This window comes from Sminthopsis crassicaudata, chromosome 1 (assembly GCF_048593235.1).
Source record: "Sminthopsis crassicaudata isolate SCR6 chromosome 1, ASM4859323v1, whole genome shotgun sequence".
Lineage (NCBI taxonomy): Eukaryota > Metazoa > Chordata > Mammalia > Dasyuromorphia > Dasyuridae > Sminthopsis > Sminthopsis crassicaudata.
In genome coordinates, this window is record NC_133617.1 from 13,129,841 (window position 1) to 13,154,329 (window position 24,489).

Consider the following 24,489-nt stretch of genomic DNA (forward strand, 5'->3'; position numbering starts at 1 on the left):
GGAACCTTGGCGGAGAGCGGGGTATCCAGAAGGGGACCGGGGAATCTCGGGGAACGGGGGGAGGCGGAGAGCTCAGGACTGGAGGCTTCCGGGGGGGGGCCGGAAGGCCTTCTTCCTCAGCGACCCCCAGAGCTGCGGGAGGGGGGCGTTGGAGGGACTTGGGGCCGAGGGAGGGGTTCTCCAACCCCCAAAACGGAATTCGGAGACAGTCCCTGGAGCCACGTGACCTCGACCAGCTCGCTTCCCCCCTCTCTCCACCCCCTCGCCCCGGGGCTCGCGCAGAACCATCCAGGGACCACAAGTCCCTACACTCTCCCAGCCACGTGGGGCCACCTCCGCGGCACAGCCGGACATAGCAGTTCCGGAGGCGGGACTTCCGCCCTCACTAGGAAGGCCACACTTGCTGCCCTTAGTAGGCATGGCAGGAACACGCCCACCGGTCCATTCAATTGCAAGAGCTCCGGTGCGCATGCGCACACGCTCACTTAAAGGCCCGCCGAGGCTAAGGATCTGTCCTTTGGTGAGTTCAGCATTTGGAGTTCTCTGGCGCCCCCCAGAGGAAGGTGGTCGGTACAACATGGCAGAAAAAAAAGACCGGAGGGCCAGAATCACATAGATTTATTTATTGGTTAATTTTCCTAACAGAATATTTGTAAACCGAAACACCCTTCCACCCAGGCCCCCCGCCGGGGCGGCCAGCTCCGAAGCATCTAGCTAACCCCACACCTGAGCAAGAGCCCCGCAGCACCCCCCGCCAGGGGGCGTCCTGCCTCCACTTGAATGGTTCCAGGGACAGGGAGCTCACTACCTACCCATCACTACCCGCTGGTTCTGCCGCTGGGCCAAAGCCTCCGAGGGTCTGAAGGGTCCGCGCCGGACCCTCGCCCTCCCGGCCCCCACAAAGAAGCCCTTGGTCCTTCTGGGGGGTGCTCCTTCATCCAAGCTCTCCCAGCATGCTCCCCGCTCCTCACAATGAAAGGGGCCAGGTCTTTGTGCTGACGGGGGCTGGGGAGTTTCCCTTAGTGCAGCTCGCTAGACTAGAAGCCCCCGAGGGCAGCGCCAAGGCCTGGGCCACAGGGCGGGGCTGGCAGTGCTGGGGGGCCGGGCCTTTGGGTGTTAATTATCAGTTTTCATTAGAGATTAAGCCAGCCCGGCCCCAGGAGCCCCTGAATCCCCTACAGGAGGGAAGGACCTAAAGCGGGCCAAGCGCCCGACATCAGCTACCTGTGCCCTCCCTCTAGGAGGGAACGTGCTTCTCGGGGTCCAGGCCCAGAGTCCTGGTGACTAACGGCCACCCCCCACTCTCTGTCCCCCCCCCCCCCTGGGGATCAGCCCAGCCTGGAGGAGCTGGCTCGGGACAGAAACTGAGGTTGGCACAAACTGAGGGAGGGAAGGAGCCCCCAGTGCCCGGAGGGGGGAGAGAGGGAGGGGCAGGGGGAGGGACTTGTCCTGAGCCACCCGGCCTCTCTCCGCCCCCCAAGTTACCCCTTCTCACCCCGGCTTCAGGCAGGGGGTGGACACGGGCTGAGCGCCGCCTCAGATCCCTAACGCAGAGCTGGGGGGGGGGGCGAAGCTGCGGCCTTCAGTGCTGGGACGGCGCCAGCCCCTTCTCTCCCAGCTGCTGCAGCCGCTCCTCCGAGGCCTTGTCCGGGAGCAGCACCTCCACGGTGAAGCTGACCTTCTTGGCATGGATGAAGCTGTAGGTGTTGTCAAACCTCAGGACGTCTGCAAGGGGCAGAGAGAGGCTCGGGTCAGATGGGAGGCAGGTGCTTCCGGCCAGCGCCGGGCATACACAAGGTGCTTAATACAGGATTATTGCTCAGTTTCCTCTCCGAGGGGTCCAGGAGGCTGTGAGGTCAGCAGGAACTGGGCCGAATCGTGGCAATCCGGACAACTTTTAAAGCTTTTCCCAAATCTCTAACTTGTCTCGGTACAAGCCTGGAAGCCCCATGATACAGCTGGGAGGCAAATAACTGAATCTGAGGGTCTTGGACTCTCCGAGATGGAGGGCGCCTCCAAGGCCCTCGATGGATGCTGAGAATCGGGAGAACTAGAGTTTAATTGGTACCTTTGGTACAGGTGAGATCTCCCTTAAACAACTGGGCTTTAAAAATACAGATTTTGATCACTGTGTCGTTCTATAATCGGTTTCCTTGTAATCCCGGGGCCGAGGGTCACGTCACCAACAAGCGGGAGGACCCGGTCTGGAACATCTCCTAACATGGGAGGAGCGCCCCAGAGATGGAGAGGCGCTTTCACTCATCCCTGGCAGCAATTCCCCAGCCGCCTTCCCTTCAGTCCCCGTGGCCCCCACCCGGCTCCCCGGGAGCCCGGGGGCCTGGATCAGCACTGGAAGGGACCCTGAACGTGGAATCTGACAGATGAGGAAAGTGAGTCTAGGAGGTGGGGAAGAAGGGAAGAAGGGAAAAAGAGGAAGGAAGGGAAGGAAAGAAGAAAGGAAGGGAGGAAGAGAGGGAAAGAGAGGAGAAAGGGAGAGAGGAAAGAAAGATGGGAGATGGAAAGAAAGAACAAGGAAAAGGGAGAGGGCAGGAGGAAGGAAAAAGAAGGGAGGGAAGAAAGGAAAGAAAAGAAGGAAGAGAGGGAAAGAGAAAGAAGAAGAGAGAGAGGAAAGAAAGATGGGAGATGGAAAGAAAGAACAAGGAAAAGGGAGAGGGCAGGAGGAAGGAAAAAGAAGGGAGGGAAGAAAGGAAAGAAAAGAAGGAAGAGAGGGAAAGAGAAAGAAGAAGAGAGAGAGGAAAGAAAGATGGGAGATGGAAAGAAAGAACAAGGAAAAGGGAGAGGGCAGGAGGAAGGAAAAAAGAAGGGAGGGAAGAAGGAAGGAAGGAGGGAAGAAAGGAAAGAAAAGAAGGAAGAGAGGGAAAGAGAGAAGGAGGAAGAGAGAGAGGAAAGAAAGATGGGAGATGGAGAGGAAGGAAGGAACAAAGAAAAGGGAGAGGGCAGGAAGAAGGAAAAAAGAAGGGAGGGAAGAAGGAAGGAAGAAAGGAAAGAAAAGAAGGAAGGGAGGGAAAGAGGAGGAAGGAAAGGAATAGTGGAAGGGAGGGAAGAAGGAAGGGAGAGAAGGAAAAAGGGAAAGAAAGAAGAGAAGAAAGAAGGCAGGAACCAAGCTTTTTTAGTCTTACTAAGTTTTAGGTACTGTGCTAAGAACTTTTATCTCTATTATCTCTTGTAATCCTCATACAAACCCTTGTAGGCCATTAGCACCCCCTTTTCCTGATGAGGAAACTGAGGCAGGCAGACTTGGACCACTCCCCCAGTTTCTGCGGTTCCTGCTGCCAGGCCTGGCCCTCTGTTTCCCCCTCTCCCCAAAGCCCACTCCAGGACACCTCTACTCTTAGAACTGCAGGAAAGCTCTTACTCCACCTTAAGCCGCCCAAGTTCACGCAGTGAATAAGCCTCCGAGTGTTATTGGAAGCCAGACCTCCTGGCACCCACCCAGCATTCACCCTTCAGTGCCACCTTTCCTTCCCTGACGATTAATAATCAGCAATAACCCATCCCCAATAAAGGAAACCGGGGACCAAGTCCCCGATTTGCGGCTGGAAATGGGGGGGGGCAAGGCAACAAGCCCTCGGCTGCCCCAGAAATAGATCAAGCAGCTGGGCCCCTGGAAGCCACGGAGGTCGGCAAGGCAGTGAATGAATGAAGTGGAGTGAATGAATGAGTAAATCTGAATTACCGAAGTCAAGAGGGAGAATAGTGAAGGGGAGAAGATAAGTAAAGGTAAGTGAATGAAGTGAAGGGGGAGAGTGGGAGGGGGAGGAACTCTTCCTCTGCTTGTGCAATGGCAGACAAGTCTCTGGGCTCTCAGGTCTCAGGGTCCGGCCTGCCCTTGAGGGCCTCTAACCTGGCAGGGGGCAGAGCGGAGGGGAAGGGCCCGCCCCCTGCAGCTGAGGCTGTGCTCCAAGCCTCCCTCCCTCCCTCCCTGCTGGCACCTGCTCCAGGTAAACCTGAGCCCAAGAGGGAGAGCCCACGGGATGTCCGGGCACCGGAACTTAGCTCAGCATTTGCATACATTTGGTGCCTAACTAATGCTCACTGACTGATTCCTGGCCTCCCCCCAAAAAGCCTGCGGCCCCTCTCGTGGGGACCACGATGGGCACCTGTGCAGAACAGTCTCCCTATAATAGGTAGGACATATCAGAGGCTTCCTGGGAGACACTTGGGCTAGGGAAGGGGGCGGGCGGAGGAGGGCTGAAGAAGCCCTGAGCAAGCACAGACCTGGGCCCGCCCTCATTGGGGCTGCCATGGAGATGAGGCTGTGGGCTCCCTGGGGCAGCCACTGCCATCTCCCCTGCGCCCCCTCCCTCTCCCCGTCTCTCCTCCCTGCCCCCTCCCCATGGGCCTGGCTCCAATCCTGTCAGGAGGGGAGGGAAGCTGAGGGAGCTGCAGCTTCAAGGTCTCCTAATTGGGCTCCCAGGGATCCCGGGGCTCACATGATCCCTGCGCCTCCCAGCTGCCACAGCGGGTTCTAAGTGATGTGACCTGGCAGAACGGAAGGCCCGGGACGGGGCTGGCCCTGAGTTCTAGCCAGCTCCAGAGGCTGTAAGCCAAGTGATCTCTACTTCCACAAGGGGAAGGGCGAGAAGGTCTCCTGAACTTTGACTTATCCTTTATAAAATGAGAAAACTGATAGTCTCTGTAGGCCCCATCTACCCATAGCTGACACCCCCTATTCTAAGCCCCCTCCCAGCTCTGACATTCCCTGTTCTAAGACTCTTAAATTCTATCATTCGGTGCTAAATCCAGGCGTCCCCCGGGAGGAGGTGTCTTACTTAAGTCAAGAAGAGGAGCACTTACAGATGCCAGGCTCGGCGCAGGTGAGTGTCCCATCCTCAGGGACCAGGTGCGCATTGTACCTCTGGCTGGGGAGGACTTCCGTCATCTCGCCTGCTTTCTGACGCTCACCAGTCTTTGTCTTCAGGAACACCCCAAAGCCCACGTCTGCCCCATCTGACATGAACTGCCACCTGCAAGCGGGCACAGACCCCAGTCACACGAGCCCCTTCCCAACCCAGGCCTTTTCTGGGGCCTACAGCCCTGGTCTGGCTTGAGAGACCGGAATCTGGGCCTCACGCTAATCAGAGGATTTTTCATGGCAATAAATGTCAACTCCTGCCCTTGGGTTCAAAATGTCAATTGCTCTGACCCAAGACTGGCTATTCAACAGTTTGATGAACAGAGTTTCTATTGGGCCTCCCAGTTATAACAAGGTCATCCAAAAAATGAACACAGAGGGACATCTGCTAGGGTCTCCTCCCCTCTGCCGCCCCTCCCCCTCACAATTATTATTAATTTATTTTGTATGAGGCTAGCCTTGTAGCCAACAAGCTCCACATTCGAGTCCTGCCTTTGACACATGCCAGAGTGTGACCCTGGTCAGATCTTGGACCTCCCAATGCTCTGACCAACTCGCCAAGACTTAAATGGCAGAGGAGGCACTAGCCCGCTCCTCTGGCAATATGTAAAGATCCTTGGGGGCAGGACTGTTGGACTTTAAAAATGTGTCTATAGGGCCTAGCCTATTTCCTAGTGTACACAGTAAGTGCCTAACAAATGTTTGTGGATCTACAAATCATCTACAAAACAGAAGGTCTGATGGAAGGTCAGACCCCATGTGGATTTTTTTCCAATTGTCCCCCCCCCCCAGGGTTTTCAGACTTGGGTTCCAGAGTCCACTGTCTAGGACGGACATTAATGAAGAGCACCTAGAATGGGAAGGGGCTTTGAGATCGTGCCACAAGAAGAGGAACTAAGTGAATTGGAAATGCCCATCAGAGAAAAAAAGACAGATCCAGGAATGATTGCTCAAGCAGTAAGCATTTATTAAGCACCTACTATGTGCCATGCATTGCACTAAGTGCTGGTGGTTGCCTCCAAGTGGTTGAAAGGCTGTTGTTTGGAAAAGGACCTTGGCACAGTCCCCAGCATACAGTAAGTACTTAACAAATGCTTGTTGCCTGCCTTACTGCCCAGACTTGGTCTGCAGAACCAGATCCAATGGGCCGAAGATGCAAAAAGACAGACTGGGGATCGACAGAAGGAAGCTCTACCCCAGAGGACAGCCCTGGGAGATAGAGAACTTGCCATCACTGGAGGTCTCCAAGCAGAGGGCTGTCAGGGCTAAACTAAAGGACTGAGGAGATGGCTTCTGGGAAGAAGTCAGCCCCATCCTTCCCTGCTGAGCTCCTGCTAAAGCTGAAGGGCTGCAGAGGGAAGGTGGGGGGGGCGCCTGGAGGGCCTGGGCCCTCCCTTACCTGAGGACACACCCCGGGAAGAGGATCTCGTACTCCACCTGATGGGAGGAGCCCCTGCTGATCTGGACCGTGTGCTCATACTGCTGCTTTACCTGGTCCCGGATGTAATACTTCTTGGGGATTTCGCCCCCGTAGTTGATCTGCAGGGAGCCCAGGGGGTGAGTGGGGGGCGGGAGGGGAAGGAGAATTCTTGCCCCAGTTCTACCCTTCCCCCTCCCCTCTGGACACTGGAGGGCCCATACCTTGGACTTGCACTTGGGATCTCCATCAGGATCTGTCATGGTGCCTCCATAATCCACAGGCAATTGGTCTGGGCTGATGTGCTTCAGTAAAATCTCCTTCCAATTAGCTGGTGGAGAGAGGAAGCGACAGGAACTCACCCGGGGAAGAGGCGCCATTATTTCCAGTGGGTCCCATATTTAGCTCGTTTGTCCAAAGGTATCTCCCCCATTCACCTGTGAACTCTCACAGGAACTGTCTTTTACCTTTCTGGCATGTGCTTGGCCTGTAATAGGCATTTAATAAATATTTATTAAAACCTAAGACCCCCCCCCCAAAAAAAAAAAAAAAAAAAAAAAAAAAGCTGACTCGATAAATCTCAAACTGAGGCAATAATTGTTCCCAGTGCTGGAAAGGTTGGCTGGCCCTATCCTCGTCCCATTAGCCAGCCTCCTCAAAGCCTGTTTTTACCCACCTTACAGCCTTACTGCCTTTTAGTAACTTAGCCTATGAGAAACCACAGAACCCCAGAGGCCTCAGATGGAAAGAGTCTCAAAAGTCTTTTGGTTCAACACCCTGCTAGCTTCAGGGAGCCTCTTTAGGCTTATTCCTGATAGGTAGCTCTTGATCGAGACCCTTTAAGGCTCCTCAATGCTAGGTGGTGGGATAGAGAGAGGGCTGGTCGGGGAGACCCAATTCGCTTAGTTACTACATGACCCTGGATAATCCATTTTACTTCTCTCTGTCTCAGTTTCCCCTGTTCATAAAATGACGATCACAATAACACCTACCTCACCTAAGGAGTGAGGATCAAATGAGATAACCTATAGAAAGTGCTTTGTAGACCTTAAAGTGAATTGTTAGATATTATTCTCCCAGCTTTGGAAAGCCCCTTCTCTCTGGATTATACCCATTCTTCACCCCCAGCTTCATCTTGACTCAGAAGCGGCCCAGACTCTATCAGAAACACCCAAGCTCAGGACAGCTCCTGCTGATTGGAAAGGTCTGGGCCTGGCAATGGACAGAAGGTGCATCTGTGCCCTAAGGCCCTCCTGATCACCAGCAAAAGATAAGATCCTGGCACAGGAAACCAGTCATTACAGGCTAGAAAATCCATGAGATCCGGGAAAGCGTGGAGACCTGAGCTGCACACTGGACTGACTAGCTTAGTGAACTTCCTGGATCTTCAAGATCTTTTCCCTTTCCCTAGAGCTGGAAGGGATCCCAGGGGCAGCTAATATAAACCCTTCATCTTCCAGAGCAGGAGGTCCAGGGAGATAGTGGCTTGCTAAGGTCACATAGGCCAGAAGCATAAGAGAGAAGATTTGAACCCAGATCCTCAGACCCCAGAGCCAGTATTCTTTTGCCTTTGCCAAGCAGCCTCCCAACCCCCTCATCTTATGGAAGTCAAGATTTGGCAAGTAGTAAGAGTCAGAGTTCACACGCCAGATGCGGCCCGCTGAGGACGTTAATGTGGCCCGCCGGGTTATGGCAAATGGGCTGAGGGGCGGAGACAGAGTGTGAGTTTTTGTTTTTACTATAGTCCGGCCCTCCCACAGTCTGAGGGACAGTAAACTGGCCCCCTATTTAAAAAGTTTGAGGACCACTGCCTTACTTTAAATCAGCTCTCTTTCCAGAGTTTTGTATTTTCTTTTCTATGTACATGTTCTCACCACCCATTCGCAGTAGAACTCCCTGAGAGCAGGAACTGGTTCCATTTTGTCTTTGCCCACACCCAGTGCCAGATAGAGGGTGAGGTTTGCTGGAAGCATTCAATAAATGCTGATCAGATTAAATGGTTGAATCACCACTGGGAGTGGGAAGAGAGCTAAGGGCTTGGGGCAGAGGCTCAAGCCCCTGCTTGCATCACCTAGGCAGGAGGACCAATTCAAGACAGAAAAATTTTCTGCCATGATTCTTTCCAGAGAGGGCCAGAATCATTAGAAAGTCTAGGAAATGCAGAAAGAATCAAAGGTTTCCAGGCCCATTTCCTGAAGCCGATTCTGCTGGGTTTCAGCTCAGATGCTTGCTGTCATCCACTTACGGAGGACTCTTCCTGACTCAGTGGACCATAATGTCCATAGGGTTTTCGTGGCAAAGATACCAGAATGGTTTGTCATTTCCTTCTCCAATAGATTAAAGGTAATCAGGCTGAGTGACTTGCCCAGGTAGAATCTGAGATCAGGATTCAAACTCAGGGCTTTCTGATGTCAAGCCAGGGTTCTATCCACTGAGCCATCTAGTCGACTCTCTTAAGACCAGGAGAGATCAAGGGTTGAAGCAGGGGGATGCTACTCACAGCCCAGAACCATGATTTTCTTCCTCGTGTCTTCACTCAGGAAGGGTTTGATGAGATTGTAGGCCACAGGGAATAGCTTGGGAGCTAGAACAGACAAAGGAGAAATCAGGAGGCAGCTCAGAGAAGGGCCCTAGGCCGCCTGTACAGCTGCCTGTCTCCTTCCAATCTCTGTCCCCCGAAGCCAGGTAGAAAGCCTTGGCTTCCCCTAGTCCTTGGTGGCTAAGTCCTCAGGCAGGCCCCAATCTCCTGCTCCCCTCCCACAATCCTGCAAACCAGAGCCCAAGACAAGTCCTAGGACTCATCTTTTCTGTCCTACTCCTCCCCACCAGCAGGGGGCAATCTCCTTGAAGACCATCCTTGAAGGCTCATGTCTTCAGGAAATCTAGATTCCCCCTCAGCAGGAGCTCTTCTTTTCCCTCATCATCTCTCCAAGCACCCTGTTGTTCCCCCAGCTCCAGTGACTGGGAACAGCTCCCATTTCCCTCCCAACCTGTCACGTCCTGGGATATAACATCCACCAAACTATTAAAGCAAACCTATATATAACCCTCCTATATTTAATACCTCTCAAGGCTAGAAAACAAAAATGCAACAAAAATTCCCTCAGTTTCTTCATCTGAATAAGAAGCTGCCCTAGGTGACCTCAAGGTCCTTTCCAAGCTCTAGATTTAAGAGCCCAAGAAATAAGACCCAGGCCCTGCCTCCAATAATATTAACAGCCACCCAACACCACAAGACTCTCCTGCATGCTCTCTACATTCCAACCAAACCAGCCCACTTACTGTTCCCTGTACACAACATTCCATTTTCCACCTCCACACCTTTGCACAAGCTGTGCCCTCCTCCCTCCCCAGCTCCTCATTTCCTAGGTCCCCTCAATGATTAATGACCTTCTCTATCTCCTGAGCCTTCCCCCTTCTCCTTATCCAAGATCACAATGTTTTCTGATTCCCCCTCAATCCCCAACATTGGAGTTCCTTGGGAGGTCAGACTATTTCATGATTTCTTCAAATCTGCAGAACTTTGCTCAGTGTCTGGCACACAGCAGGTGCTTAATAAATGCCAGTTTCATTAATGACCAATTGGTCCTCTTTATTAAGAGGGCTTATAGAATGTAAGCTTCTAGAGGGCAGGAGTTGTTTGATTTTTGTCTTTCTACCCTTCCCTCCATAGGACCTAGCACAGCATCTGGCACACAGCAGGTGCTTAATAAATGCTAGTTTCATTAATAGACTGCCTGAGTCATACCCTTTTATTGAACTTCTCCTCATAGCAGCATACAGTCTGGCACACAATAAGTGCTTAATAAATGCTTGTTGCTTGGTTGATCTATTCCCAAGTGTTGTGAGGGTTTACAGAATGTAAGCTCCTTAGGTTCAGAGCTGATTTTCTTTTTGTCTGAATCTCCAACACCAAATATGGTGCTTAAAGAACTTTGAAAGTTTACAAATTACTTTATAGCCATTATATAATGTGAGTATCACACTCAATAGATCAGCTGAACCCTGTACCTTGGGTTCAAAGTACAAAATGCAAAAATTATCCCCATTTTGCAAAGTAAAAAAAAAAAAAAATAGAAAAAGGGATTTCTTTAGTTTCACAGCTAATATGTCAGAAATGGGATTTGAACTCAGGTCTTTTCAAATATGAGATGGTTACAATCTGATCATCTACCTCTGTGTCCAGCACAGTGAGGTGTACACTGCAGGTGCTTAATAAACGCTGCTGAATGACCAAAGTCCTCAGCAGTGGGGGCATGAGGATGAGGAGTCCCTCAGTGAGCATCCAGATAGCCAATGCTCACCACCCCCCAGTAGCCAAGTTTTAACCCTGGTGAACACCCCGAAAGCCAATGCTCACCACCCCCCGGCAGCAGGTTTTAACCCCGGTGAGCACCCCAACAGCCAATGCTCACCACACCCCAGTAGACAGGTTTTAACCCCAGTGAGCATCCTGAAAGCCAATGCTCACCCCCCCCCGGTAGCCAAATTTTAACCCCAGTGAGCACCCCAACAGCCAATGCTCACCACACCCCAATAGACAGGTTTTAACCCCAGTGAGCATCCTGAAAGCCAATGCTCACCACCCCCCCGGTAGCCAAATTTTAACCCCAGTGAGCATCCTGAAAGCCAATGCTCACCACCCCCCGGTAGCAGGTTTTAACCCCAGTGAGCACCCTGAAAGCCAATGCTCACCACCCCCCGGAAGCAGGTTTTAACCCCAGTGAGCACCCCAACAGCCAAGGCTCACCACACCCCAGTAGACAGGTTTTAACCCCGGTGAGCACCCCAACAGCCAATGCTCACCACACCCCAGTAGACAGGTTTTAACCCCGGTGAGCATCCTGAAAGCCAATGCTCACCCCCCCCGGTAGCAGGTTTTAACCCCAGTGAGCACCCCAACAGCCAATGCTCACCACACCCCAGTAGACAGGTTTTAACCCCGGTGAGCATCCTGAAAGCCAATGCTCACCACCCCCCCGGTAGCCTGGTTTTAACCCCAGTGAGCACCCCGACAGCTAATGCTCACCACATCCCGGCAGCCAGGTTTTAACTTTAGGCCCATCCACTAGGCCTCCTCTTCACTGACCTCTGCACATCTCCTTCCCACTTGCTTCACCATTCAAGGCCCCCAACTTACCTTTCACAACAAAGAGGCGTCCAAGGGTCTCTGGGTAATTCTCCTCAAACATGCAGAGGAACTGGGGGAGGTGGGTTGAAGGTAGAATGAAGAGACCTGTTACATTCGTAGCCTCTTTCTTTCCCTAGGAAGGGCTGTACCAAGCCTCAGCTCCAGCCCCATCTAGAGTCCTCCTGCCCCTTCTCTGACAGGGCTGGTGGGAGACTTGACCGCTATTGTACCCACTCCCCAGCCCTGGCCTCCACCTGGGCAGCTGGGACAGAGGCTGGACATTGTCTACAAAGGAAGCAGCTGGCCGTCCCCTCCCACCTGCCTCGACTATGGCTGTGAGAAACATGTCAGAGGCCTGGATCTAGTGCTCGGAAGTCCTTCCTCTTATACATGAGGAAATGGGAGATCCAGACCCTAGATCTGCAGGGGGGAGGGAGCTCAGAGTTCCATCTGGGCCCAGCCTTCACTCCACAAAAATCAAATGGTTATATAGTCCCCCCTGAGACCCCCAGGGATGGGGAACTCTCTACATAGAGGAGCCCAATAGCCTGGAGTCAGGAAAACCCAAGTTTAAATCCAGAATGGGGGATTTACTAGTTGTGTGACCCTGGACAAGTCACTTCAATTGTGTTTGCCTCAGTTTCCTCCATTGAAAAAAACAGGGATCATAATAGCACCTATATCCCGGGGTTGTTGGGAGGAACAAATGGGATATTTGTAAAGCACTTAGCACTGTGCCTTGTATGTATATAGTTGGCTCTTAATGAATGCTTATTCCTTTCCCCTTTACAGCCTGTCAGGCCTGAAGCTAGAAGCCCTGGTTCTCTTACCTCCCCATAGAGTTCCACAGCAGGCTTCCAGAGATGCTTAAGGCCCAGCCCCTCACAGTCATACACCATGGTTATGGTTTCGATTTTCTTCCCCACCTGTGGGAGACGGAACAGAACTGCCTCTTAGAACGCTTCATGGAGTATCCTCCTTCTCTCCTTTACCTGCTTGCTCAGGGTCCTGCCATGTCAGGGGTGGGACAGGTCTTGGAACAGGGGATGTCAGAGCTGGGAGGGACCTTAGAACAGGGGATGTCAGAGCTGGGAGGGGCCTTAGAACCCTGAGTCTGCTTCCCCAGAATTTCCCAGAAAGGGAAGAGGCAATTTACCAAGTAACAAGAAGTCCCTGAGAGTGAAGAGCAAAATCCAGCCCTCCTGAATGCCAAAGATTAAATATAGCCCCCCTGCCTGACACTCAGCGCCCTTCCTAGCACAGCCTCTCCCCTCTTTTTGTCCCCTCACACTACCTGTCCCTCCATGGACCCCAGACCCAGTGGTACTCCATTTCCCACCTCTAAGCCTCTGTCCTGGCTGTGCCCTGCACCTGAAATGCTCTGGGCCCTCCCCTTTCAACCTGGGCTTCCTTCAAGGTTCAGCTCCGGCCCACCTTCTGGAGGCCTTTCCAGGGTCCCCCCTGCCGCCGTGTTCCCCTCAGGATTTACCTTCCCTCTATAGGCTAGGACATTCGGTCTTTCTTGCTCGTTAGATTGTAAGCTCCTTGAGGGCAGGGCCTGGGTTTTTGCCTTTCTTTGTATCCAGAGCATTTAGCACAGTGCCCGACACACTATAGGCGCTTAATAAATGCCTGTGGACCCCCTGGCTCTTTCTAGTGCCGCTTAGTCCCAGGGCCACAGGCGGCAGAGGTCCCCGCCTGCTCCCCCCCACTCACCTTTTCCGACTGCTGGGCACACACCAGCCGGAGCATCTCACAGTCTCTCATCTTGGTCCTGAGCAGGTCCTGCTTGGAGGCCGACAGCAGCAGGCCCCTGACGTCCAGGGGCCCGATGACATCATACCAGACGGGACAGCCGTTGAGGTCAAAGCCGCACAGCCCCCCGGACAGGTACTGCTGGACCACCTGGGCGGAGACGGGGCAGCGGGCCGGCCCTCAGTGTCCCAACCAAAGCCCAGATGGGAGGGGGCCCGGGGTGGGGAAGCAAGGGAATCAGAGGCCTCCCAGCTCCCTGGCTTGTTTGGTACAGAGGATTCTTGTATCTCCATCCCTTTGGGAACTGGTGGGGATGCAGGGCTGGGGGTACTCAGGGTTAGGGGCTGCAGTTCATCCTCCTCACCTCCGGGGGCTGCCAACTCATAATATTTTCAAGATCCTTTTGTTTCCGGAACTCCACATGCTGTGAAAACACAAGTGTATAGAGACAGAGACAGAGAGACAGAAAGAGACCAAAAGAGATAGAGAAAAGTAAAGAGAGAGACAGAAAGACAGAGACAGAGACCAAAAGAGAGAGAAGAGAGAGAGAAAAAAGAGAGAGGGAGAGAGAGAGAGAGAGAGAGAGAGAGAGAGAGAGAGAGAGAGAGAGAGAGAGAGAGAGAGACAAAGACAGAGAGACAGAGAGACAGAGAGACAGAGACAGGGAGGGGGGTGGAGAGGAAGGGGGCAGCATGTTCTGAAAGCATTCTTCCCCACAAGGACCTCTACAACTCCGGCGCAGTACTTTAAGCCAACTCTGCCAGGAGCCACGAGAGCTGGATTCAAATTCTCGTTCCACCAGATTGTGACTTTAGCTCAGTCTCTCCCCGTCTGAGCTCCAGGCCCACCTCGTGCTCCCTCCCTCACGGGGATGCTTTCCTTACGAGGACAGAGCTTTGGAAATTGGAGTTGACTCTAAAATGGGGGCATTTCCCATGAGCCTCCTCAGGGCAGACAGAAGGCTCCTTCTCCACTCCCCCACTCTCCCACGAGAGCAACATTTCTGGTGACCCTGAAAAGACTTCAGTGTCCCGAGGCCCTGTTATCAGTGATAATAAAAATAGTCTAAATGGGCAGTCGGGCCAGGAAATCGAGGGATGATCAGCGGGCAGCCTCCGAGCTCCTCTGCTAGCCATACAATGTCTCTAATGGGCCGATCCAGACAGCTGGACTGAGGCCCCCCCACTGCTCAGGAGGACTCCCTGAGAAATGGCCAGGAGTCGTCACTGGATGGGCTGCAATCTGCACTAGGGAAGGGCAAACCCAAGAACCATGATGGTAATAATCCCATAATGGCTGTAGTGTGTTCACAGCTGCCCTTCACAAACAAGGAGCCTCGTTGTGGGCTGCACTCTCCCCGTCAGGGGGCTGGCAATTTCCTATCGTTGCACTGGAGATCTTTGCGTTGCACTTACTCAGAAAACCCTGAGTTCAAATCCTACCCACCCTGTGACACTTAACACTATGTAAGTGTAGGCAAGTCACCTGACCACTTAAGTCTCCGTTTGTGAGAAGGGGCCGCCCCCCCAACCTCACAGGGGGGATGGGAGGAAAGCACCTTGCCTAAGTGCTCGAAAAATGGAAGTTGTTTTATTTTTATCATGACCACCAAGCGAGAAGGAGTCACGTAGGGGCCAGGGGGCAGGCTGTGTGAGTGGAGTAAGGGGGGGCTTGTGGCGAGGCGGGTGAATTTGGGGGGGCCACAACGACCCTAGAAGAGTATCTCCTAAGGACTAAGGGCCTCAGGGTCAGGTCACCCAACCTCCAATTCAACTCAGTGAGCACACATTAGGCGCTTAATTCATGCTGGTCATTATGCCTTTGAGGTTTAACTGAGCGATTTCACCAGATCTATTTGGGGGGAGATGGAGTGAAGGGGGGAAGATGGGGGCTTGGCTGAGATGATGAAAGGGAGCCTCACCTTTCTCAACATGGCCTCCGACTTCTGCAGGTCGAAGCTTCGAGCTACAACAGAAAAAGAGACGGAGTGGCGGCGAGGTCGTTGGACTGAGGCCATTCTTTCCACCTTCTACCTGCTCGCTCCTGCAGCCATCCTGGGATGGGAAAGAAGGCCCTCCCTGGGCCCTGGATTGAGGGGTTTCTAAGGCTCCTTTCTTAGAACGAATCCTGGGGTTGGACCAAGAGGGCAAGTCTGGGGAATAGACCTGTTTCCTCTGCTGTGAAATCAGGGGGGTGACTTGTCCAGGATCACACGGCATATGATAATAAAAAGCATTAGAAGAAGCCGGATTTGGTCCCCAATGCTCTCTTGAATGGCCGGCAGCCTCCACCTGTGACTCTCTTCCAGTCTCAGCTGGGACACAGGTCCACACCTGGGGTCAGGAGGGGTCACAGTTCTCTCTCCCCAAGCCGGAGAACCCTGAGCTCCCTTATCTCCGGGCGGCCCCCCTCCATCAGCCGGCTTATCTTCCTCCTTGAAGGACTTCAGCCCCGGAACCTGGTGCTCAAAGGTGAGCAGAGCAGCTAGAGGGAGGAGAGGTCGGGCCCGGGGAGGCGCCTTGTATCTGTCTCCCAGAGTCCCTGGGGAGGGAGGGGAGTCACCGATTTGGCCACACCGGCCTTGATCTGCCTCTCTCTGAACATGAGTTCAAACAATAGTGCTGTTATTTCTGTGTCCCCTCCGGCCCTCTGAGGTTTCCTGAAGGTCTGTGTGACCTTGGACCAAGAAGTTCAATGACAGGGTCCCTTCTAGTCCCAGCGACCTGATTTAATGGGGTCCCCGAGTCTCGGTTTCCTTATCTTTAAAACAGACATTGTCACCTACGCTTCCCAGCTCCCAAGTGTGGGGCAGGAGGAAATGTACTGCACAAGCTTCCAGAGACCTCAGAACACAGGGGTCCCTCCTATGAAAAGGCCCCAGTGGCCAGGGAGGCCCCTGATAATTACACATCTATTTCTAAAACCTCCTAGACTTCCCCAAGTCCCTTTCAGGTAAAAGGTGTGAACAAAATTAACCCAGTTTGACAGGGTAGGACTGAGACCAAGAAAGATCACTGATTTTGTTATGGTGAGGAATGCAGGGCCTGGCCTCGGAAGACACTGCTTAGCTGGGTGATCTTGGGCAAGTCACTGTACCCCATTTGCCTCGGTTTCCTCATCTGTCAAATGGGCTGGAGAAGGAAATGGCAAATCCCTCCAGTATCTCTGCCGAGAAAATCCCAAATGGGGTCACAGAGAGTCGGCCACAGCTGAAAAATTATTTCCCAATAATCAGGAGCCCGCCCTGCGCTCCTGCCCCAAGTCTCAGAGAAGCCAAGGGCTCCCTGAGGGCCATATCAGCAGGGAGGGCTCGGTCAGTCTGATAAACCACGGGCTGCCGTAACAATAGCCCCTCATCGGGCTAACCCTTCCTTACTTCGTTTGATCTCCTCAACTTTGGGAGTTGGGGTTATGATTATACCCATTTTATAGATGAAGAAACTAATATTAGGTATCTTGACCAGAGTCTCAAGAGGTTCAAATCCAGGCTTTCTTCCTCAATGCTAAGGGTCTCTAGGCCGGAGTGGGAAGCCTCTCTGAGCCTAGGAGTGCTGCTGCTCACAGATACCCAGCCCGGGAAGGACCATTGAGACAGTCCTTATCTCTTCAGAGAGCTAAGGTGAGCCACCTTATCTTAGGAAAAGCTTATCGAGCAGGGTCCAACCTCCAGGGTCTTCTGCCTGACCTTTGTCCTCGACACCACCCAGGAGCCCCAACCTCCTTCCTAGGCCCTGGGCCTGACACTTAAGCAGCCCCAGGGGACTGGCCTCTGGCCACATAGAGGCAGCTCCACTTCGTGTCCCAACCTCAGGCCCTGATCACAAGGGGGAGAGCCGGCCAGGACGTCCCTGGGCAGCGGAGGAAGCCAGCGGCTCGAGATCATCCAGCCTGAGACCTGGCACTCAAGCGCCACAAGCTCATGGCAGCTGCCCTCTCTTCCCCCAAGAGCCCGGGGCCTTCCTCCTCCTGCCTGGATCCCGCCAAGCCTCCTGGCTAAGGCTCCTCCTGCCGCGCTGTCCTCTGCCAGGACTGGTCAGTCTCTACTGACCAGAAGGACTCGGCTCCAAGCTCGAGCTCCGGAGCCTGCCGCCTGCTCGCCCTTCCCAGGGCCGTCTCCATAAAATCAAGGGATGGACAGCCCAGGATACGAAAATAGGTTTTATATGAGTGCACATGAGGCTCCACGGGGCTGCTCGACTTCTTAAGGAGGAGCGATCTGGAGCCCGGGGTCTTTGAAACAAATGTCATTAAATGTCAGGAAAACATAAAGCATGTAATTAAGGAGAGAAAATAGTTGCAGAAACGAGCAGCGCCTTAAAGCTCTGCAGAAAGGGTGGACACTCTCAGCAGAAGGCAGGAAGAAAGAAGGATCATTTCTTTTTTTCAAAGTACAAGAAGGATTATCCCGGCTCCAGGAAGCTGAGAGGGAAGGCAGGCTAGAGAACACTGCTGGGGAGGGAGTCAAGGGGCCGGGGCTCGCCGCTTGGTCAAGAGTCCCCTCTGGGCCTCAGTTTCCCCATCTGTAAAATGCCAGGGGCAAGAGCCTCCATGATTTCTCAAGTTTCTTCCAGTTCTGCCGAGCCAACCACCTGTGGTCCTGCAAGAGCAGAACCGGGGCTGGCCCTGCAACCTTCCCCTGAGATAAGATCAGAAAGAAACTGCTCATCGGAAGCTGCCTGAAACCACAGGAAGGACACTCAGCCGGTCCCGCCATGACCCCCGAAGTGGGCCCGGCCTCCTCCCCGCCCTGCCCTCCTCCTGGCGCTGAGGCTCCTCTCTGGGCAAGGGCTGCGTGGGAGCCGGGAGTCCGGGGGCTGGAACCCGCCCCGCCCCCATCCTCTCCCTCCATCCCCTGGCCAAGCTCAGGCCAGAGGGTGATGGGAACACGGCCCCCCTCCTCCCCTCCCACTTCCCTGAGCCAAGCCGGCTCTGGAGCCAGCAGCCAATGGCCTTCCTCCAAGATGGAAGTGTCCGAATCCAAGGGAGAGAGAGAGAGAGGGAAGACCCAGCCAGAAGCATGAGACAGCAGGCTCCCCAGGGGCCAGTGTGCTGACTGTAGTCAGCCACAGCTCCCAGCCTAGGGTCCCAGGCCCCCCGGACCCGGGTCAGGCAATCCAGGGCTCAGGAGGGGTCGGGCTGGGCTCTGGGGCAGGGTCCCGGCCCCCTTAGATCTGGATCAGCCTGGGCTCTGGGGTCCCGGCCCCCTTAGATCTGGATCAGCCTGGACTCTGGGGTCCCGGCCCCCTTAGATCTGGATCAGCCTGGGCTCTGGGGCAGGGTCCCGGCCCCCTTAGATCTGGATCAGCCTGGGCTCTGGGGCGGGGTCCCGGCCCCCTTAGATCTGGATCAGCCTGGGCTCTGGGGCGGGGTCCCGGCCCCCTTAGATCTGGATCAGCCTGGGCTCTGGGGCGGGGTCCCGGCCCCCTTAGATCTGGATCAGCCTGGGCTCTGGGGCGGGGTCCCGGCCCCCTTAGATCTGGATCAGCCTGGGCTCTGGGGCGGGGTCCCGGCCCCCTTAGATCTGGATCAGCCTGGGCTCTGGGGCAGGGTCCCGGCCCCCTTAGATCTGGATCAGCCTGGGCTCTGGGGCAGGGTCCCGGCCCCCTTAGATCTGGATCAGCCTGGGCTCTGGGGCAGGGTCCCGGCCCCCTTAGATCTGGATCAGCCTGGGCTCTGGGGAGGGGTCCCGGCCCCCTTAGATCTGGATCAGCCTGGGCTCTGGGGCGGGGTCCCGGCCCCCTTAGATCTGGATCAGCCTGGGCTCTGGGGCGGGGTCCCGGCCCCCTTAGATCTGGATCAGCCTGGGCTCTGGGGCGGGGTCCCGGCCCCCTTAGATCTGGATCAGCCTGGGCTCTGGGGCGGGGTCCCGGCCCCCTTAGATCTGGATCAGCCTGGGCTCTGGGGCGGGGTCCCGGCCCCCTTAGATCTGGATCAGCCTGGGCTCTGGGGCGGGGTCCCGGCCCCCTTAGATCTGGATCAGCCTGGGCTCTGGGGCGGGGTCCCGGCCCCCTTAGATCTGGATCAGCCTGGGCTCTGGGGCGGGGTCCCGGCCCCCTTAGATCTGGATCAGCCTGGGCTCTGGGGCGGGGTCCCGGCCCCCTTAGATCTGGATCAGCCTGGGCTCTGGGGCGGGGTCCCGGCCCCCTTAGATCTGGATCAGCCTGGGCTCTGGGGCGGGGTCCCGGCCCCCTTAGATCTGGATCAGCCTGGGCTCTGGGGCGGGGTCCCGGCCCCCTTAGATCTGGATCAGCCTGGGCTCTGGGGCAGGGTTCCAGCCCCTTTCAGACTGGGTCAGGCTGGGCTTTCAGGCAGGGTCCCAGCCCCCTCAGATGTGGGTCAGGCTGGGCTCTCTGGGCCTGGAAGCGCTTCCGTTCCTCCCCCACCATTCACAACTATGTCACCAGAAGCAGTCCTCCCCCAGAGACCAGGCTCCTGTTCTCAGCCCCCACTCTGGCCTTGACTGATGTCTCCTCCTCGAATCCCTCTGGCAGGGGGAGGGCATGGCCCGGCTTTAGTGAGCAGAGCAGGGGAATGGCACGGCCTCCTCTCCTTGCCTGAAAGCCTAGAGCCCTGGATTCAGATCCTGCTTCTCTCACTACCCATGTGAACTTGGGCAAATCACTTCCCTCGTGGTTTCCATTTCCTGGGCGGTAAAATAAGAGATTGGTCTAGATTGTGTCTGAGGGCCCTCCAGAACCTTCTGGGTTCTAAAGCCTTTCCCAGCCAAGGCGGTCCAGATTCGGGGTTCCGAGGACCCTTCTTACAGAGGGCCGGAACTCTGGAGAAGTCTACTTGAAACAAGAAGACTTACAACAAGGTAGTGGGATCGATGAGATGATGGTTCTCTAGCTCACATATGTCTAGTTTGACATAATGATATAATTACTTTATTATGATATAATAATGATATAATCACTCTGGAACAGGGGTTCTCAAACTATGGCCCGCTGAGGACCAAGGACTCGGCCGGCCCTGAGGTCCTGCAGAGATGGACATTACCCTTCTGCCCCCGGCACATGAAAGGCCCTGCTAGCGTTCCGGGGGCTAGGCGTCCTCCCGGCCCCGCCACCCAAAGGTCACAGAGGAGTTGGCTCTCGGCACAGCAGAAGCAGCGCGGGTTTCCAAGGCCTGACATTTCAGTGGCACGCTGATTCCCAGCCCAGCCAGCCCCTCCCCACTCTCACCTCGGAGCCATCGCAGAAGGAAGTAGTCGTCTGGCGTGGGTACCAGGGGCAGCACATCCTGGAGGTTCTCCCGGAACTATGGAGAGAGGCAGGAAAAAGGAAGCCATTCACCAGCCAGCACCCCTCCCCCATGGTCCCAAGGGACCAACCCTTTGTTGGGGTCCTTTAAGACGAGGATCTTAGGGCCACACACTTAGGGATCCGCCACTGCCCAGTCCAACTTCCTATTTCAAGTATCCGTCCCTGCTTGCACTTCCTGTGCCAGGGAGCTCATTACCCCATGACTGCCCACTCCAACACTAGTCCTTATAATGAACCAGAAATCTACCTCCCCAAACTTCTCATATTGCTCCTCGTCCTGCGCCGCACAAGGTAAGCTTTCCTCCCTCACCACGCTGAGGCCTTAATGTTTATTGATTGACTGACTGATCCCTTTAGATATCTGAACCCTGCCCTGTGCCTTTCCTTCTCCACGCTAAACACCCCTGGCTCCTCCTTGTGTCCCTTGTGGAGGAGGGAGAGCTGGATGCTTTGGGCTCCTCCCTCCCTCACAGTATTCTGGGAAGGTTCCTCTGAGACTCAGAGATGCTGGGGTCAGGATGAGAGCACCTCCTGCCATACAAGAGCTCTGAGAACTTAAGTGACTTCACCCAGGCCGGAAGCGAGACTCGAACCCGGGTCTTCTGGGCTTTGAGTCCATCCACAATAGCACAGGAGCTGATGGTCCAAAGAGGAGCCAGCAGCCCAGACTGGCTTGGGACCCGGGGCCAGCAGAAGCTGATTTGGGGCCCCAGGATTTAAAAAGTCCTTTTATTAAAAACATTCTGACACTCTGAGGCAGAGGCAGTTCCTTGGGCCCAAAGAAAGGAGCTCTGGGAAATTTAAAAAGGAAAAAAGCTCCCGGCAACAGATTCAAAACCCAAAGCCCAAAGATTGACTTGTTACTGGCTCAGGCCAAGGTCCCCTTTCTGGACCACTTCCCCCATCACCAGGAGCCCAGCAGGAACAGTGGGAGCTAGGGGGTTTTAGCCACTCCCCAGCCCTGTTCTGCCAACATCCGGGCACACAAAAAAAAACACACCTTGCTCTCCCAGTATTGTCATCTGTAAAATGGGTACCATCGTGAGCCCTGCCTCCCAGGGCTGTTGGGAGGAACAGATGAGATAATGATGTAAAGAATGAATAGGATGTAAAGAATAAGGACGTACTTTAGAGCTCAATATCAATGCTGCTTGTTATGTTTAGCATTATTACAAGCATCATTCATTCATTAGTCTGGGCTTGCCCTACTTTGTCAAAAATTTTTTGGACTAGACCTTTGATTTCACTAGCAAAGGAAACTTGGAAGGAAGGGGAGAAGGAAAAAAAGCATTTATTAAGCACCTACTATGTACCAGACTCTGTGCTTAGCACTTTACAACTCTAAATGTCATTATTATCCCCATTTTGCAAATGAGGAAACTGAGGCAGCCAGAGATCAAGCACTTGCCCAGGGTCACAGAGCTAATAAAAATCTGAGACTGGAGAAGAAGCTCTTTAGAAATGGCATCTGCCCTGAAACTCAAGAGTCCCAAAGATCTGGGGCCGGGGCCACTTGCTCAGGGTCACCCAAGTGTACCTGTCTCTCAGCTATGGCATCCTCCTTCTCAATTTGCCAATATGGCATCCTAAAATGGTTTCAAAGAAATCAACACACACACACACACACACACACACACACTCACACACACACTCACACACACACACACACACTCACACACACACTCACACACACACACTCACACACACTCTCTCTCACTCACACACACACATTCACACACACACACACACACACTCACACACACACACACACTCACACACACACACTCTCTCACTCACACACACACACACACACTCACACACACACTCTCTCTCACTCACACACACACATTCACACACACACACACTCACACACACACTCACACACACTCTCTCTCTCACTCACACACACACACATTCACACACACACACTCACACACACACACACACACTCTCTCACTCACAGACACACACACACGCACACACACACTCACACACACACACACACACACACACGCCCCAGCTTCCAGCTGGGGCAGAGGACAGGGGGATGCCAGCCTCTCTCAAGGTCAGACAGCCTGGTCCAAATCTGGGTGGCCACATGCTCCCGCTGGATGCCCTTGGGGCACCATGTTAGTCTCAGCTTTTTGGTCTGAAAAATGGGGACCAGAAAGAGCTAATCTTGCAGATCCCCTCCTTGGGGATGGCCCAGAATCAAGAAGGGCAGAGAACCCGGTCCAGTCATGTGTCCTGGGAGAAGGCTTGGGTCCTTGGCTAGAAATGAGAAGGCCAGACTCCTGCTTACGCTCTATGATCAGAACGGTCATTATTACCCAGAGGCCTCCTTGCCTTTTCACACTTCCTGCTACAAGAGCTATCGAGGTGCCAGGCACACAGTAGGTGCTTACTAAATGCTGGTGGACTTGCCTCCCTTGAAGGCCCTCCAGGACTTGTACTAATTTGGGTGCCATTTGGGGCACATGGCGGCTGGGCTTCCCAGCGCGACCTTCTACCCCCAGGACACATCCCACCGGTCATTCACCTTTCAGGGCAGCAACCACAGAAAACCAATGAGCAGTGGCCACCTCCACTCTGGCATGGGCCTCTCCCTGGGGCCTGAGGCCATTCTGCCTCTTCACCAGCCCAGGCCCTGGCGGGGAGGGGGAGGGCAGAGCCAACTTCCTCAGAGCTCGGGCCAGCTCCTAATCTCAGGCTAATCCCATTCCCCAGGTGACCCTGATAGGTCAGTGCCCAAGGAGGCTCCCTCCCACCCCACCTCCCACCCTCCCCTTCTTGGGCATCACCCAGGGCCAAGCCACCCACCCAGGCCAAAGGGACCCAGGCCCGGAGGCCCAAGGAACCTCCCCCAAGCCCCGAGTCGGAAACCTGGGGAGTGTTCGGGGCCCGGGACGTCCCCCAAAGAGTCCCAGCTGGGGCGCGACCCTGGGGAGCAGGGAGCTGGCTGGAGCGTGGCCAGGAGGGCTCGGGGCCTCCCCTCCCCAAAGAGAGGCAGCCCCAGGAGGAAGCTGGCCATGTCTGAGCTCTGGACGGGCCCCAGAACCCGGCCCTAGAGGCTACAGTGTGCGAGCTGGGGGAGCCGAACCCTCAGATCTGCAGGGGGCTGACCTCAGCGGGGAGGTTAGGGCCCTTCCAGCATCTCCTCCCACCCCCTCCTGCAGGGGGAATGGAGCCAGGGGGAGGGGGCCCAGGTGGGGTGCAACTGTCCCTTTATGGGCTCCCCGGGGGACCTGAGGGCTGGGGGGGGGCCACTCAGACTCCCCTTCTCTGTCTGTCCTCCAGTCTCCAGCCCCTCCTCCTCCCCTCTGCTCTCTGACCCTGAAGGGCCCCAGCTTCTGGAGAGCCTCCTCCCCCCCCTTCAGGAAGGGATGGGAAGCCCCGTGCCAGGAGATGGCCCTCCTGACCTCCCGCTTCTCCTCCCCTGCACTCTCTGCCGGGGATGGCCCGGCTCCTCTCCCCGCGGAGGTGACGCCCCGGAGACCCTCGGGAGAGGAGTCCTCCCCCCTCCCTCCTCCTGGCGCTCTGGGAAGGAGGGGGAGGCGGCAAGCACCTTCTGCCCGGCCCTGAATGCCTCCTTTGTGCCCCCGGGCTCCGCTTTTCTCCTGGGCAGAGGGACAGGGAGGGGGGGCGGGGAGAAGGCCGGGGAAGGAGAGAAGTTAGGCCGGGGGGAAGGAGAGAAGTTGGGCCGGGAAGAGCGAACTTCCCAGCGTGCCCTCTCCATCCCTTCTCCGGGTGCCTCCGCATCCTTCCCCCCTCCCCCGCAGCCCTCCCGGGCCCCGCTCCGAGCGCCCCCCCGCCGCCTCCCCGGCCGGCTCAGGTGCCCTCCGCACCCGCCCCGCCCGGCGGCCCCCGCCCTCCGCATCCCGCTCTGCCCTCCCCGGCCCGGCCCGGCTCCGCCGCCTGCGGCCGTGACGTGCGCGGAGAGGGGCCGCCGGCGGGCGGGTGCGGGCGCCAGCGGAGCGCAGGTGGGCGGCGCACCATCCCCACTCGCCGGGCCCCCGGGCCGCGCGGCCGCCGGCTCCGCCGGCTC

At 55.3% G+C, this 24,489-nt stretch overlaps 1 protein-coding gene across 1 annotated transcript in view; it reads right to left on the reverse strand.

Moving 5' to 3' along the window:
* Positions 1-608: 608 nt before the first annotated feature.
* Positions 609-24,489, reverse strand: part of SEC14L2 (SEC14 like lipid binding 2) — a 24,050-nt gene continuing 169 nt past the window's right edge. The window contains exons 2-12 of the mRNA XM_074294070.1: positions 20,364-20,439; positions 15,101-15,144; positions 13,544-13,603; positions 13,141-13,329; positions 12,255-12,350; positions 11,434-11,494; positions 8,794-8,877; positions 6,518-6,624; positions 6,276-6,415; positions 4,819-4,988; positions 609-1,725 (exon numbers count right to left, since the gene is read on the reverse strand). Coding sequence (XP_074150171.1) covers positions 1,583-1,725; positions 4,819-4,988; positions 6,276-6,415; positions 6,518-6,624; positions 8,794-8,877; positions 11,434-11,494; positions 12,255-12,350; positions 13,141-13,329; positions 13,544-13,603; positions 15,101-15,144; positions 20,364-20,439 — 1,170 coding nt within the window. The 3' untranslated portion in view covers positions 609-1,582. The remainder of the gene's footprint in view (positions 1,726-4,818; positions 4,989-6,275; positions 6,416-6,517; positions 6,625-8,793; positions 8,878-11,433; positions 11,495-12,254; positions 12,351-13,140; positions 13,330-13,543; positions 13,604-15,100; positions 15,145-20,363; positions 20,440-24,489) is intronic.